At 38.7% G+C, this 14,222-nt stretch overlaps 1 protein-coding gene across 1 annotated transcript in view; it reads right to left on the bottom strand.

Annotated features, from left to right (window-relative positions):
• AMPH (amphiphysin) overlaps positions 1 to 14,222 on the bottom strand; it is a gene marked incomplete at its 5' end in the record, with an annotated part of 111,302 nt that overhangs the window by 47,316 nt on the left and 49,764 nt on the right. The window contains 2 exons of the mRNA XM_083377580.1: positions 4,207 to 4,301; positions 8,606 to 8,660. Coding sequence (XP_083233706.1) covers positions 4,207 to 4,301; positions 8,606 to 8,660 — 150 coding nt within the window. The remainder of the gene's footprint in view (positions 1 to 4,206; positions 4,302 to 8,605; positions 8,661 to 14,222) is intronic.

Below are 14,222 nucleotides of genomic sequence, written 5' to 3'. Positions count from 1 at the left end.
TCAAGAGGTACACTGGTGGATGCCTAAAAGCTAAAAGGTTTTGTTGATTATTGTTGCATCAATTCTTTTTTCAGTAAAAATAAATCAAATTGTCACCTAAGAACTTCAAAATTAATGATATTTTACATTAGTTTGAACATTAGAAGATCCTGTCTCTAGAATATATCTTAATTGTCCTCAACAACTAGTCAGTGAAAAAGACATTTTGGCACTATCAATGCTTGGTTGTAAAATGATAGCTAGTCTCTATGAAAATCTGTCAGAAAGCTGATACAAACCACATAGCAACTCAGTAACTCTATACAGACATTCTTGATGCAGAACTCAGGCCCAGTTGAAATACAGAAGCAGGGTTATATTGCTGCCTTCAGTCTCTTTTTTAAAAAAAAATAAATAATTTTATTTAAAATTAAAAATTCAAATGTTAAAACTAATACAAACTAAAAACAAAGAAAAGAATAAAAATATAAGGTACAGAAATAAAAATAGAGAAATAGAAAAGAAAACAATATAGTAAAAAAAAGAAAAAATATATAAAGCAATGACTTCTCCCTTCATCACAACAAATATAAACAATTTTAGTAATTTATGACTCATCTTAAAATACAACTAATGACCTCTTCTTTCCATAGCTCAGTTCTTATGTATAAACAATTTCTTAAAGTCTCTTTGTTTCAGTCCAGATTGTCAAAAGATTCAGTCCTGGTTATCAAAAGTTAAGGATTACCAGAGATAACAACATATCTATTTTAACCTTAATCAAAAATAAACCAGCTTTGTATATTTCCCTTCTATTTTTAGCTATCTTGATCTTTAGCACGTTCACATAATGTCCTAAAACTTAATTTCTTTTCATTTTTTTCTCTTCTCACAAAGTTCTTCACATCTTTAACATTTTTTTGAAATACAATACATGAAAATAATTTCCCTTTGAGATTATTTGAGAAAGATGGGCTGTTCAAAACTGTGAAAAAACCCTCAATTAATTAATTAAATATATCTTTTAATTACTTAAATATCAGCCAGTTCCTTTTCTATGCCAGAGGAGCATCTTTTTCTTTATCATTTTGTACCCTATCATTTTTAAGTCTACTTAATTCACTTTCAATTTTCTCAGGTAAAACCTGTCCCTCTACCATAACTCTTTAAAAACATAGTCTATCTATAGAAGCAGACATTCTTAAATTTAACTTCTGAGTTCATTATTCAAAAATATTATTTAGTATGTCCAATGTTAAAATATTTTGCTTCATTCTGATTTAATAAGTCAAATTTAAATATGCTTCTCTGTTAAGGGTAATCTTTAGTAATCCTTCCAATTCCTAAATCTTTAAACTCACTGGAGACCCCTGTCCTGCAATCTCCTCATAAGGAACAACTATCTGAAGCACTTGTGGGCAATCTCAAGTCCTCTCCTTCAGAAAGGAATTGTGAAGAGCTGGTCTATTTGCTGGCTCTTTATTCTGCCGGCAGTCATCAGTTTAAGTTTTAGTAGAGCTGCTTTCAATTTGCTATTTCTTCTCTAGAAGTCACTACTGGATTCAGTCTCAACGTCTGGCAATTTAATGCAGCAATTAATACACAGGATATCTGGGGTGGAACCACAATGCCCTTTTCTTTGCTTGTAGATGCTTAGAGAATGAGCAGATCAGACTAATAAGGGATTGTTTGCAATATGGGGAAAATACTTGCATGGTATATCTGAACAAGAAACCAAAATCCAAACATGGAAGTAACACAATGGCTTAAAGATAAGAATAAGCCACATAACTGCTGTATAGAATAAAATTAAGGCTCCAGGATAGACCCAACAGTAGAGTGCAAAACTAAAGTTAATGCCATTTCTTATAAAACACAGGAAGGAAGAGTTAAAGTCTCAACAGAGATGTACTATAAATTTTCCTTCCAAAATAAAGCCTTTAGGACTGAAAGGACATGAAGGATAGTGGATGGTTCAAATCAGAAAATCTATAATGAGTCACTATAGAAAGTGGTGTATATCTGCTGAGTTATGGACACATATTAGAAAGATCATATCAAGAGGACTCTTCTCTCTTTTGCTCTAGTCAAGACAGAACTTTCAAAAATCTCTGACATTTATTCACTGATACTCCATGTGTTGAAAGCAATGTGGCAGAAGCCTGTAAATCCTCAGTAGGAGATAAGATCTTAAACTATTCAGAGATACAGAATATACAATGGTCATCAGGCAACTTTGGAGAGAAGGGAGGACTACTGGATACAGATGCAGACAAATCAACCATAATAGCTGCAGACTGTTGCTTTTTTTAAAGTGCTCTCATAGAATGAGTCACGAATGGGAAGAGTGACTGCATCAAAGCTATTTAGTAAACACTTGGCAGTGTTTATATGAGTCAGATGCTTGGCCTTCGCAAAGGCATAAAAAGCAAATATTCCATCCACCAATTTGGCATCTGCAGAATAGAGTCTCTGTGGCTAGAAAATTGTGCTTTTATGAAGGTATGAAGATCAGTGAAATATGAGGAAAAAAATCTAAACAAATGAAAGAACCAAACATAAAGAATCCAACGCGATAAATGAATATCTGATCACTGTGGGAGTTGCAGAGTAGGATTAATACTGTTCCTACTGGTTAATACTGTGCACAAAAGAGGCATCTGGCCAGAAATTGATATGCTTTGCAAAATTTCGCTAGGCTCTGGGCAGGTAGCTATTCCCAGTGCAAGAGGATAAGCCATGATGATGATGATGATGATGATGATGATGATGATGATGATGATGATGATCTATATGGGGCAATGAGTTATATAATTCCTCACTTCAGAACTTCAAGTTAAAAAGGATTCCATTATAATGTGAAACTACAAGTAGTGAAAAGGAAGTAAAAGGAATGATCAGAAGTCCTATGTGGGCAAGAAATACAGAAATACTGATCTCTTTATCCCCATGCAGACAGTACTTGGAAGTATTTGCCATTTTGAAAATAAATTTTGCTTTTAGTAGCCCCATGTTTAATCACAGTAGTGTTCAGGGTTACTAAATCAGCACTCATGTTGTCATCAATTTAAAGATTATTTGTAAATAAATCAAAATCTTGGAATTTCCTATAAGTTATCAGGGCTGAATGTCTTTTCCTGAATTAATGAGAACATTTCCTGAGCCAAACAACACTTGACTTGGGCCCTATAATAGGAAGTATCTACAAAATGCTTAAAACCTGAAACTTATCTTTAGTTTTATTTGACATCCTACTGTTATTACTCTTCCTTTTTTAAAACAATGTTTTTTAAAAAAAACTCTTCATTCCTTTCACCTTCATTTCCAAATTTAATTAGTTATTACTTCCACAACTAGTCACTAGACTTTCAACTAGTCATATTGCCTTCATAAATATAAAAATATTTATTTGTTTTCTGTATTTTGGGCAAAACAGTAGTAAGTAAATTATTTATTTACTTAGTCATTGCAGTTTCTCATCTTTTCTTTGGTATTGTCTCATTTCAGTCTCTTTTCTATTCCTTAGCTGTCAAAATAATTCTCTTCTCACTTTGTTTATGTAATGGTCCTCTTTGTATGACTGTATTTATTTGTGCTCTTGCACAATCTTCAGAGTCTTCCTAGCTTTGGAAAAAAATGTGTTGTATAGACTCTAATACAAATAGTGTACCATCTTCAATGGTACTAGATTGATCTCCAAGCCTTCAAGCAACTCAGGCTCCTATTTTCAACCAAAACCACCAAAAAAGATGAAGGAACCTGTGATCTTCAGGAATAATATTCACAGTGCCTTAAGTGATTTTATGGTACTGAATTGTATCTACTCTTCCAAAATTAGTTGAGGTGCAATAAAAATTAGGCTTTTGCAATAGCAGTTTCTGGGAACTCTTATCCTGCAGGAAATCATTTCAGTTGATTAAAAGCTTAGTTTTAGGCACTGGTTAAAACTCTTCTTTCAGAAGATCAATCATAACATTATTGGAAAGTAAATATGGCTGTATTAATTAATAATTTGTTGTCTTATGCTTTATCATTTAGTTTTATTTTAGTCTTAAATACTTTGCATTCCTTGTAACACAAATTAAGATTTAGTCAGAGCAGATTCACTGAAGTTAAAGATATTTAAGTTAGGCATTGTTTACTTATCACATGAATTTTACTACGTCTATTCTAAGCACAATTCAGTCTAAACCTTAAATTTCTTAAATAAATAAAATAAATTCTTACCTCACCAACCATTTTCACATCTTCCCGACCATACCAATCAGGTTCATATACTTCATGAAGAGACTCTGTAAGCTTTTTGGAAGCATCTTGCATGCCTAAAAGTTTTGAGCACAAAGAGTCTGTTGTTCACAACTGTAATTTCAAGGTTGGATTCCATTTGATCTGCCTTTATCAGTGTCATCTCTGAAGTTCATAAACATTCAATAAGGCTACAAAACAGGATTTTGTTAGAATTTATTATTTTGAACATTATTTCAAAAATAATAAAATGATAAAAAAATTAGTAGTGATTGATGTCAGTAACAAATGAGAATACTGAAAAATGACATGAGTTTGAATATATATAATTACTTCTTATTTAGCTGCTCTGTCTTTGCTTTATTGCCAGTATAAATGGAGTTATGCTTAGCAGAAAATTCATTTATAAAGGGTTCTTCTCTTTTTTTGCATATTTTCTGCTGACTCCAAGTTTTGTCTGGATTCCATCATGGAAGAAAACTTTAAATGTAGTTACACACATTGGATGGACAAAGGTAAATAGGTTAAGGAAATAGCTCTGTTGTTTGCTTTCTTTACAATTGCATAAATTCTAGTTCAAAACATACAGCTCAAACCTATCTGGTTTCTTTCATGTGGCATTTGATGAAAAATAGCTCTTATAGAATAGAGCTTATAGAAATAGAGTGTACTTAGATTTTCAGTAATATAAACCAAGTAGAAAAAAATCAAATTCTAAGACACAACTTATTATAGAACAATTGTCAGTTTAAAAATTGGATCATTTCATAGTTCTTTTAATCTGTTGTTTCAGAAGGTTCCCCATCTGAACGATCATTTTTAAAAACATTTTTGCTACTGTAATGCCCCCCTACTTTGATTTTTGGCTCATGTGTTACTTTTACTCCTTGAGGTTCTTCTTCAGTGGCCTCTCTCTTCTAAATCTCTCTCCATACTTGTCTAAAACAATTTTGATATCTTTCTTCACTCCATGCCCCTTGCTTTTTCAGGTCTATAAGGACAAATCTGCCTGGCTGAAAAATATAATCAGGATTGGACCTGATGAAAGATCACCAACTACTTCCATATTTTTGCCACCACACATAACTCCAGGCAAACATGATGGTCACATCATAGAGTGGGTATCTGCAACCACATACTTGTCAGAATCATAAGGAAGGATTTCAGAGTGCCTTTCATAGTGCAGGATTTCTTTCATCCCCACCTTTTCTCCCCCTTGCTAATACAAAGCGTTTATGGGTACCTTTTTATCTTCTTCTTTTTGAATATTGGAATAATATGGTATTAGACCAGTGTGATTTCATGCCTTTCTATTCAAATGTGAATCTAACTGAGTTCAAATGGAGATTCTTCCAGTGTAAAAGGATATTAGAATATCATTGATTGATTCATTCATTCTCATTTCTAAACTGCTCACCTCCCTCAAAGAGTAATTATTTACTTTTTGTAAATAATTAGAGGGACGCGGTGGCTCAGTGGGTTAGGACGCTGAGCTTGTCGATCAGAAGGTTGGCAGTTTTGCGGGTCAAATCCTGAGTGCCGCGTAACAGAGTGAGCACCTGTTACTGGTCCCAGCTTCTGCCAACCTAGCAGTTCAAAAGCACATAAAAATGCAAGTAGAAAAATAGGGACCACTACGGTGGGAAGGTAACAGCATTCTGTGTGCCTTTGGCATCTAGTCATGCCGGCCACATGACCACGGAGTCATCCTCGGACAAGCACTGGCTCTTCGGCTTTGAAACGGAGATGAGCACTGGCCCCTAGAGTCGGAAACGACTAGCACGCATGTGCAGGGGAACCTTTACCTAAATAATTACTGGGGGGAAAGACAAATAAAAGATGTCCTTCTGTTCCACTTCTTTATTTTTGCTCACTGATTATAATCAGTGCTTTTTTTGTAAAAGAAAAAGGTGCCGGAACTCACACATGTCATACAACCCGCCTTGCCTACCCTACAAGGTTCCATCCAAAAAAGGTGCCGGAACTCCGTTCTGAGCGTTCTATGACAAAAAAAGCCCTGATTATAATATATAAACAAAGTATTAGGACAAATACTTTTAAAATTTTTGCTCACTTATTAAATTCTGCCAGGTTTCCAGCTATTGTGAAGTGAGTAAAAAGTTTGGGGCTCCTGAAAGTAAAGTAAATTGCAGAAGAAATGAAGCCCATATTAGGTTGCTTTACCTCTAGTTAGCTGAAAGAATATGTTTCTAAAAAGGGAAGGAAAATAAATTCTTTGTTAAGAAAATGGGCATTAAGACAGCATGTCAGAAAAAAAAACCTCTAACAGAAGGACAAACAAACAAACAAACAATCTATTAACTTTAACATTATAACATTAACTTGTTATGTCTTGCCTTGTCCACCTAGAGAAAAAAATATCTCCATGAGCGCTTTGGTAAATTAAATGAAACTATATTCTAAACTGATGAACATTAAGCTCCTCATCTTATTCAAACTTGGGGAAGGTCAGAGGGATGAATATTTTTTAGTATTTCTGAACAATGCCAATTCAGTGGTTGGATATACTTTTATATGACCTAAATCTTGCAAAGTGAAAAATTGGAAAGTCAGAGATCCTCCCATTAGGAAATATTTACAGTACTGTGCTAAAGTGATAGGCAATTGTGTAAATATGATGTAAATTAAAAATGCTTTCAGAAATAGAAGTGTTTAATAGTTTATTTTTATCAATTAACAAAATGGAAAGTAAATGAACAGAAGAAAAATCCAAATTAAATCAATATTGTATGACCACTCTTTGCCTTCAAAACAGCATTAATTCATACACTTGCATAAAGTCAGGGATTTTGTAGGATTAGAGTCAGGTGGATTAACCAATTATATCAAGCAGGTGCTAATGATCATCAATTTCATATATAGGTTATTAACTGAAACAGTAAAAACTATGTAGGAGGTTTAAACTTGCCGCGGAACAGCCAAACTCTGCTTGGGTGAAGTTCTGGAAGACAGTTTCATGTTACAGGTCACACACCATTGCAACACTGAGCACAGAAACAAGACAAAGGGTATACAATGATACTGCATCAGCAAGGTATCTCCCAGGCAAAGATTTCAAAGTAGTCTGGGATTTCAAGGTGTGCTGTTCAAACTCTTGAATAAGCACAAAGAAATAGGCAATGTTGAGTATCATAGACATAGTGGCTGACCAGGAAATTAATGCAGCAGATAAAAGACCACATCATGTTTACTTCCCTTCAACAATGGAAGATGTCCAGCAGTGCTATCAGCACAGAATTGGCAGAAACCAGTGGGACCCAGGTACACCCATCTACTGTCTGGAGAAATCTGGCCAGAAGTGGGCCTCATGGAAGAATTGCAGCCAAAAAGCCATACCTTTGACATGGAAACAAGGCTAAATGGTTCAACTATAAACAAAATCATAGGAACTGGAGTGCAGGAGGTGCTCTGGACCGATGAGTCAAAATTTGAAAAAAATTGGCTATAGCAGGAGGCAGTTTGCTTGCTGAAGGGCTGGAGAGTGATACAATAGTGAATGTCTGCAGGCAACAGGGTAGCCTAGTGGAGGATCCTTGCAAGTTTGGGACTGCATTTCTGCAAATGGAGTTGGAGATTCAGTCAAGACCAATGGTGTCCTCAGTGTTGAGAAATACAGGTAGATACTTATCCATCATACAGTACTATCAGGAAGGTGTGTGACTGGTCCCAAATTTATTCTGCAGCAGGACAATGGCCCCAAATATATAGCCAATGTCATTCAGAACTATCTTCAGCCTAAAGGAAAACCAGAAGTCCTTGAAGTGATAATTTGGCCCCCAGGGAGGCTTGATCTCAATATCATCAAGTCTATTTGGGATAACATGAAGGGTTTGATGTAGCCTACATCCATAGAAGATCTGTGGTTAGTTCTCCAAGATGTTTGTATCTTGAAGAAACTTTTTTGAGTTCCTTCAAAAACTGTATGCAGTTGTACCTAGAACTGATGCTGTTGTGAAGGCAAAGGGTCTTCCCACCAAATATTGATTTGGTTTGGATTTCTCTTCTATACATTTACTTTCCATTTTGCTAATTGATAAAAATAAACTATTAAATCTCTATTTCTGAAAGCATTCTTAATCTACAGAATTTTTGCACAACTGCCTAACACTTTTGCACAGAACTGTATATGTGGGTTTATATTTGGGGAGACTGCTGCAGTTTAGAGCAAAAATGACCTTTCTCACTGAGCTGATTCTTATATCTCATGTGGAATAGCAGTTTCATTCTTCTATTAGTCTCAGTTTGCTTGATGGGCCATTGGCGACACCTGGAGAAAACAATATCACAAGCTTCACAAAGAAAATAGTTACATTTTACATTTAAAATTTGCAGCAAAAATCTAAAATGTATTGTTTATTACCTTTAATTGCAGCTAAATATCCTCGAAGCTCTTTTTGAAGTCTGGAACCTTCTGTCTGAAATACAAAATAGAAATAAAATAAAAACCTATAAGCAATTCAGATCCACAAAGAACTGAATTTCCATATGTGATTATTATATATATACTATATGCAGTACACAGCTGTATTAATATAGTGTATCAGTTCAGACAAATTTAATCTCTTAAAAAACTAAAATAATGAAAACGTTCTCTGGCAAGCAGCTAAAAATCCCCACATATTTACCAAGTGACTCTATTATGTAGCTAGTTTCTATAGTGTAATCCAAAAACAATTTTCTACAATATATTAGGCTTCAATGCAAGTCATTTGATGTCTATGGAGATTCTCAATCATCCACGTCACGGTTATCCCAAAAGTGCTTTTCAAAAGACAAATGGACCGTATTGGATTTTTTCCTTGAAAAATTTCACTTCTCATCCAAGAAACGGAATGTTGCCCTTTGAAACGCACTTTTGGGATAAGTTATTTGATGTTTCTGGTTTTGCTCCTTGGAACTGTGAAGGAACTGACATACCCAGAAGACCCAAAATGCATGGTTGTACTGCACTGTATTGTACTCTAGTGAAGATCCAGTGTGGGTATAGTGGTTAAACAGTGCTGGACTACTGTGTTACCCAAAAGTAAGACCTGGTCTTATATTTTTTGCCTCCAAAAGAGGTGGTAGAACTTACTTTCAGGGGATGTCTTATTTTTACCCCCTGACACCTGCCTCGTAGCGGCAGCACCAACCACCCCATCCAGCAGCAGCCCATGTGACTGCTGAACCACTTCTGTGGTCACTTGTGACAGGAGGCCACATAGCCTGCTGTGCTGTGCTGCCGCCGTGAGGTGAGGCAGGTGGGGGAGGGGGTGGAACTGCCACAAGCATCCCCTAGACCAGGGCTTTTCAACCAGTGGTACGGGTACCACCTGTGGTACATTGGCACCTGGCAGGTGGTACGCGACCATCCTAGAAAAGTGGTAGTGGGGGAGGAAAATAAGCTGAACCAGTGACAGCACCGCACAAGCCTGAGCGAGATGTGGCTAAAGCTGCAAGACTGTCAAGCTCAGCGAAAGCGCCAGGATCAGTGCTTCTTCAGGGCTGTCGGCTCAGTGGAAGTGCCAAGATTAGCGCCAGGCTCCAGCTGGAGCTCGGCACTGATCCTGGCACTTCTGAGCCCAGAAAAATTGCCGATCAGCTGGAATGTTGCAGCATCTCCAGGTTCTTGTGATTTACATTCAGATGCTTGGCAACTGATTCATATTTATGACTGTCACAGTGCCCCAGGGTCATGTGAAGTGAACAAAACCTGCTGCAACCACCCAGAAGATGGGGGGAATAAAACCCCCCACCCCACCCCCGCTGCCAATCCTCAACAGAAATGCTCACAACAGTGAAAACCTCAGACAGGAGAAAGAGCGCCACTGGGCGGCAGGCAGGTGTCTTGCTCAGCTGTGGCTTGGGGGGCACTTTTTTCAGTGCCATTGTAAGTTTGAACAATCACTAAACGAACTGTTGTAAGTCAAGGACTACCTGTACTTCATCACTTTTTTCCTTTTTTTTTGGTTATCAAGTTTTTGACACCTTGCTAGGTGACTGGTGGTACTCAGATGTTGCCATATCCTAAAAGTGGTACAATGGGTGAAAAGGTTGAAAAGCCCTGCCCTAGACACCCAAATACTTCTTGCCCAAAGGGAGACTGGATCCTTCATCTGCTTACAAAGGGGGCAGTTGGAAGCTGAGGGATTCACTCCATTTCCAACTACCTCATTTGCAAGCAGACAAAACTTGCAGTCTCTGTCATTAATGACCTACAAAGCCCTTCATGGCATGGGTCCAGAATACCTTGGGGAGCACCTGCAGCCGGCGTCAACTTCCCTCCGCCCAGTACGCTCCCACAGAGAGGGCCTCCTCAGGGTGCCGCCGGTCAAAGAATGCCGACTGGTGGCCCCCAGGGGGAGAGCGTTCTCTGTGGGTGCACCGGATTTATGGAACCATCTTCCGGTTGAGCTCCGGATGGCGCCCGATCTCCGCTCCTTCCGGCGCGACCTTAAAACCCATCTTTTTAAACAAGCGGGCCTGGCCTGATGGGACGGGTTGGGATTTTTATTAATAACTTCAATTTTAAATTTGTATTATTTATGGGCATTGTTTAATCATGTTTTAATAATTTTAATTTTAATTTTTGTATTTAATTTTTATGTATTGCCCTGTTCACCGCCCTGAGTCTCTTGAGAGAAGGGCAGTATATAAATTAAATTAATAAATAATAAATAAATAATAAATTTCTCTGTCCAGGCAAAAAGTGTTTGGGTGCCAATGGTGTGCTAGGAAACTGAGCAATTCACCATTGGCCCCTATGCACTTGCTGCTGCTTGTGCCAGCCACACCTACCCACCCCAGTCTTACTTTTGGGGTAGGGCTTATATTAGACCCACCCCCAAAAAATCAGGCTTGGGCTTATTTTCAAGGTGGGTGTTATTTTCGGGGAAACACAGTAGCACTGGAGAGATCCAAGTTCTCATCCTCTATTAGGGATGGAAATTGGAAATCATGCAAAGACATGACAGCACGGAGACGGCATTGGTCGCACTGGTGAATGATCTCTGGCGGGCTCGGGACAGGGGCTGCTCCTCTGTCCTAGTCCTTTTAGACCTCTCAGCGGCTTTTGATACCATCGACCATGGTATCCTGCTGCGACGTCTCAGGGGGTTAGGAGTGGGAGGCACAGTTCTTCAGTGGTTCTCCTCCTACCTCCTGGGACGTTCGCAGTCAGTGTTGGCAGGGGGGCAGAGATAGACCTTGAGACCTCTCACTTGTGGAGTTCCTCAGGGATCAGTTCTCTCGCCTCTCCTGTTCAACATCTACATGAAGCCGCTGGGTGAGATCATTCGTGGTTTTGAGTTGGGTATCATCAATATGCTGATGATACCCAGCTTTTTATTTCGACCCCAAACCACCCCAGTGATGCCCTCGACGTGATGTCCCGTTGCCTGGAGGTGGTCCGGGTCTAGATGGGGAGGAACAGGCTTCGACTCAACCCTGACAAGATTGAGTGGCTGTTCGTGCCGGCATCCCGGGAAATTCTGATTATTCCATCTCTGGCCATGGGGGGTGAGCTATTACCCCCCGTAGATAGGGCTCACAACTTGGGGGTCCTTCTAGATTCACAGCTCTCTTTGGAAGAGCATATTGGAGCTGTGACTAGGGGGGCCTTTGCCCAGGTTCACCTGGTGCGCCAGTTGCGACCCTATCTAGACCGGGATGCCTTGCGTACAGTCACTCATGCGCTCGTGACCTCTCGTCTAGACTACTGTAATGCTCTCTACATGGGGCTGCCCTTGAGGTCCACCCGGAGACTTCAACTGGTGCAGAATGCAGCCGCGTGAGTTGTCTTGGGGGTTTCCCGATACTCCCATGTTACACCTTTGCTCCACGAGCTGCATTGGTTACCAGTTGCTCTACGGGTGAAGTTCAAGGTGTTAGTGATGACTTACAAAGCCCTTCATGGCATGGGTCCAGATTACCTACGGCAACACCTGCGGCCGGCGTCAACTTCCCTCCGTCCAGTGCGCTCCCACAGAGAGGGCCTCCTCAGGGTGCCACCGATCAAAGAATGCTGATTGGTGGCCCCCAAGGGGAGAGCGTTCTCTGTGGGCACGCCAGATCTTTGGAACCGCTTACCGGTTGAGCTCCGGATGGCCCCCGACCTTCGCTCCTTCCGGCGCGATCTCAAAACCTTCTTTTTCGAACAAGCTGCCCTGGTCTGACGGGATGGGGTTGGGTTTTTATAAATAGTTTTAATTTTAATATGTATTAATTTTATGGGCATAATGGTTTAATGGCTTTTTAATTTTTGTATTCTGTTTTTTATTATGTATTGCCCTGTTCACCGCCCTGAGTCCTTCGGGAGAAGGGCGGTATACAAATTAAATTATTAAATTAAATTAATTAACTGTGTAAATCCTGTACTCAGCTTAGTTCTGAGAGAAAATTTTTCCTCATATGTTTGTCCAATCCAATCCAGATAGTCTTCAACTTACAACCACAACTGAGCCCAAAATTTATGTTGCTAAGTGATAATTGGCTAATTGAGTTTTGTCCCATTTTATGACTTCACTTGCCACATTTGTTAAGTGAATCACTGCAGTTGTTAAGTTAGTAACATGGTTGTTAAGTGAATCTGGCTCCCCCATTGACTTTGCTTGTCAAAATGTTGCAAAAGGTTATCACATGACCCCTCCTGGGACACAGCAACTGTTATAAATATGAACCACTTTTCGAGCATCCAAATATAAATCACATAACCATGGGGATATTGCAACGGTCATAAGTGTGAAAAATGTGCTGTTGTAACTTTGAATGGTCATTAAATTATTGTAAGTTGAGGACCACCTGTACCATTTTCTCCCATAATATTAAATTTTAACCTCAAACCCTGATACTTAGTTTGGTTGGATCTATTCCTTTGGGTCTTAAAAAAATAAAAAGTAAAGTGAATGGGTAATAAATAAAATCGACAACCAAAGAGTACTGCATGTTCTACTTAACAAATAAATTAATTACAAATATTTTGAGTATGTAATATTGCCCAACATTTACTTTCAGAGTATAATTAGTTGCAAGAAGGTGATTTGCTGTAACTTAAAGCAACGTGTGAATTTCACCATCACTTAAAGATCATGATCTAAGACTTGAAGGTCTATCATTATCTTTTCCTGATCTATTTTTTAATTTAATAAACCTTAGACTTGTTAAGTGGCTAAACTTTGTATTATATTCATGTAATAATTTTGTAGGTACTCCATGACACTGAAGTCTAAGAATGGTATCTTGCTTAGGGTTTCCAAGGGAAATAAGGATGTTTTTAGATCAGGGGTCCTAACTGCCACAGCCCACTACCAGGCTGTGGCTGATTGAGAACTGGGCCACTAAAGCAGCAAGCAAGCATGTGAAGCTTCATTTGTCCATGCGTAGGATTTTGGTGGTGCATGGAAACAATTCCTTTCCCTCACCCCGCTGCCTAAACCACCTAAGCCACTGCCACTGCTAGTCCACAGAACTAAAAAGGTTGGGGATCTTTGTTATAGATCACAAGGAGGAGTCAAGATGGTGGACAGGCAGCAAAGACTGTAAAGAGCTCCTCCAAAAGTAAAAGTTTTATTTTATTTCATTTTATTTTTATTTTAACTTTTTAACCTCTTCTAATACTGTATTTTTAACCTACCCCCTTTTAACCTTTTAAACCCATTTGTAACCCTTTGTAACCGTTTAAAACCTAGTTTTAAACATATTTTTAAACCTGTTTTAACAAAGCTGAATGGGGAAAAGAAGGAAGAGACAGCACTCTGCAGCAGGGAGCTTACCCAAGCCTTAGAAGCAGCAGAAAATGGAAGATTATATTGCAAACAGACAGTCTGTTCCAGTAAGTAACTCATTCGCAGGCACCTTATCAGATAAATTTAATTTATGTGACTCATTGGAATGGGACTTACAAGCCGAACTGGAGGGCGGACAGCGTGTGGAGCTGTCCTCCTCCCTCTCGGAGGGTGGCTCCCATCCTTGGAGCCCAGCAACAGCCTTTTTTGCTCAGG

This window comes from Vipera ursinii (assembly GCF_947247035.1).
Source record: "Vipera ursinii genome assembly, chromosome: Z".
Classification (NCBI taxonomy): domain Eukaryota; kingdom Metazoa; phylum Chordata; class Lepidosauria; order Squamata; family Viperidae; genus Vipera; species Vipera ursinii.
The sequence above is the reverse complement of the archived record's forward strand: the minus strand, read 5'-3'. Positions and strand labels throughout refer to the sequence as shown.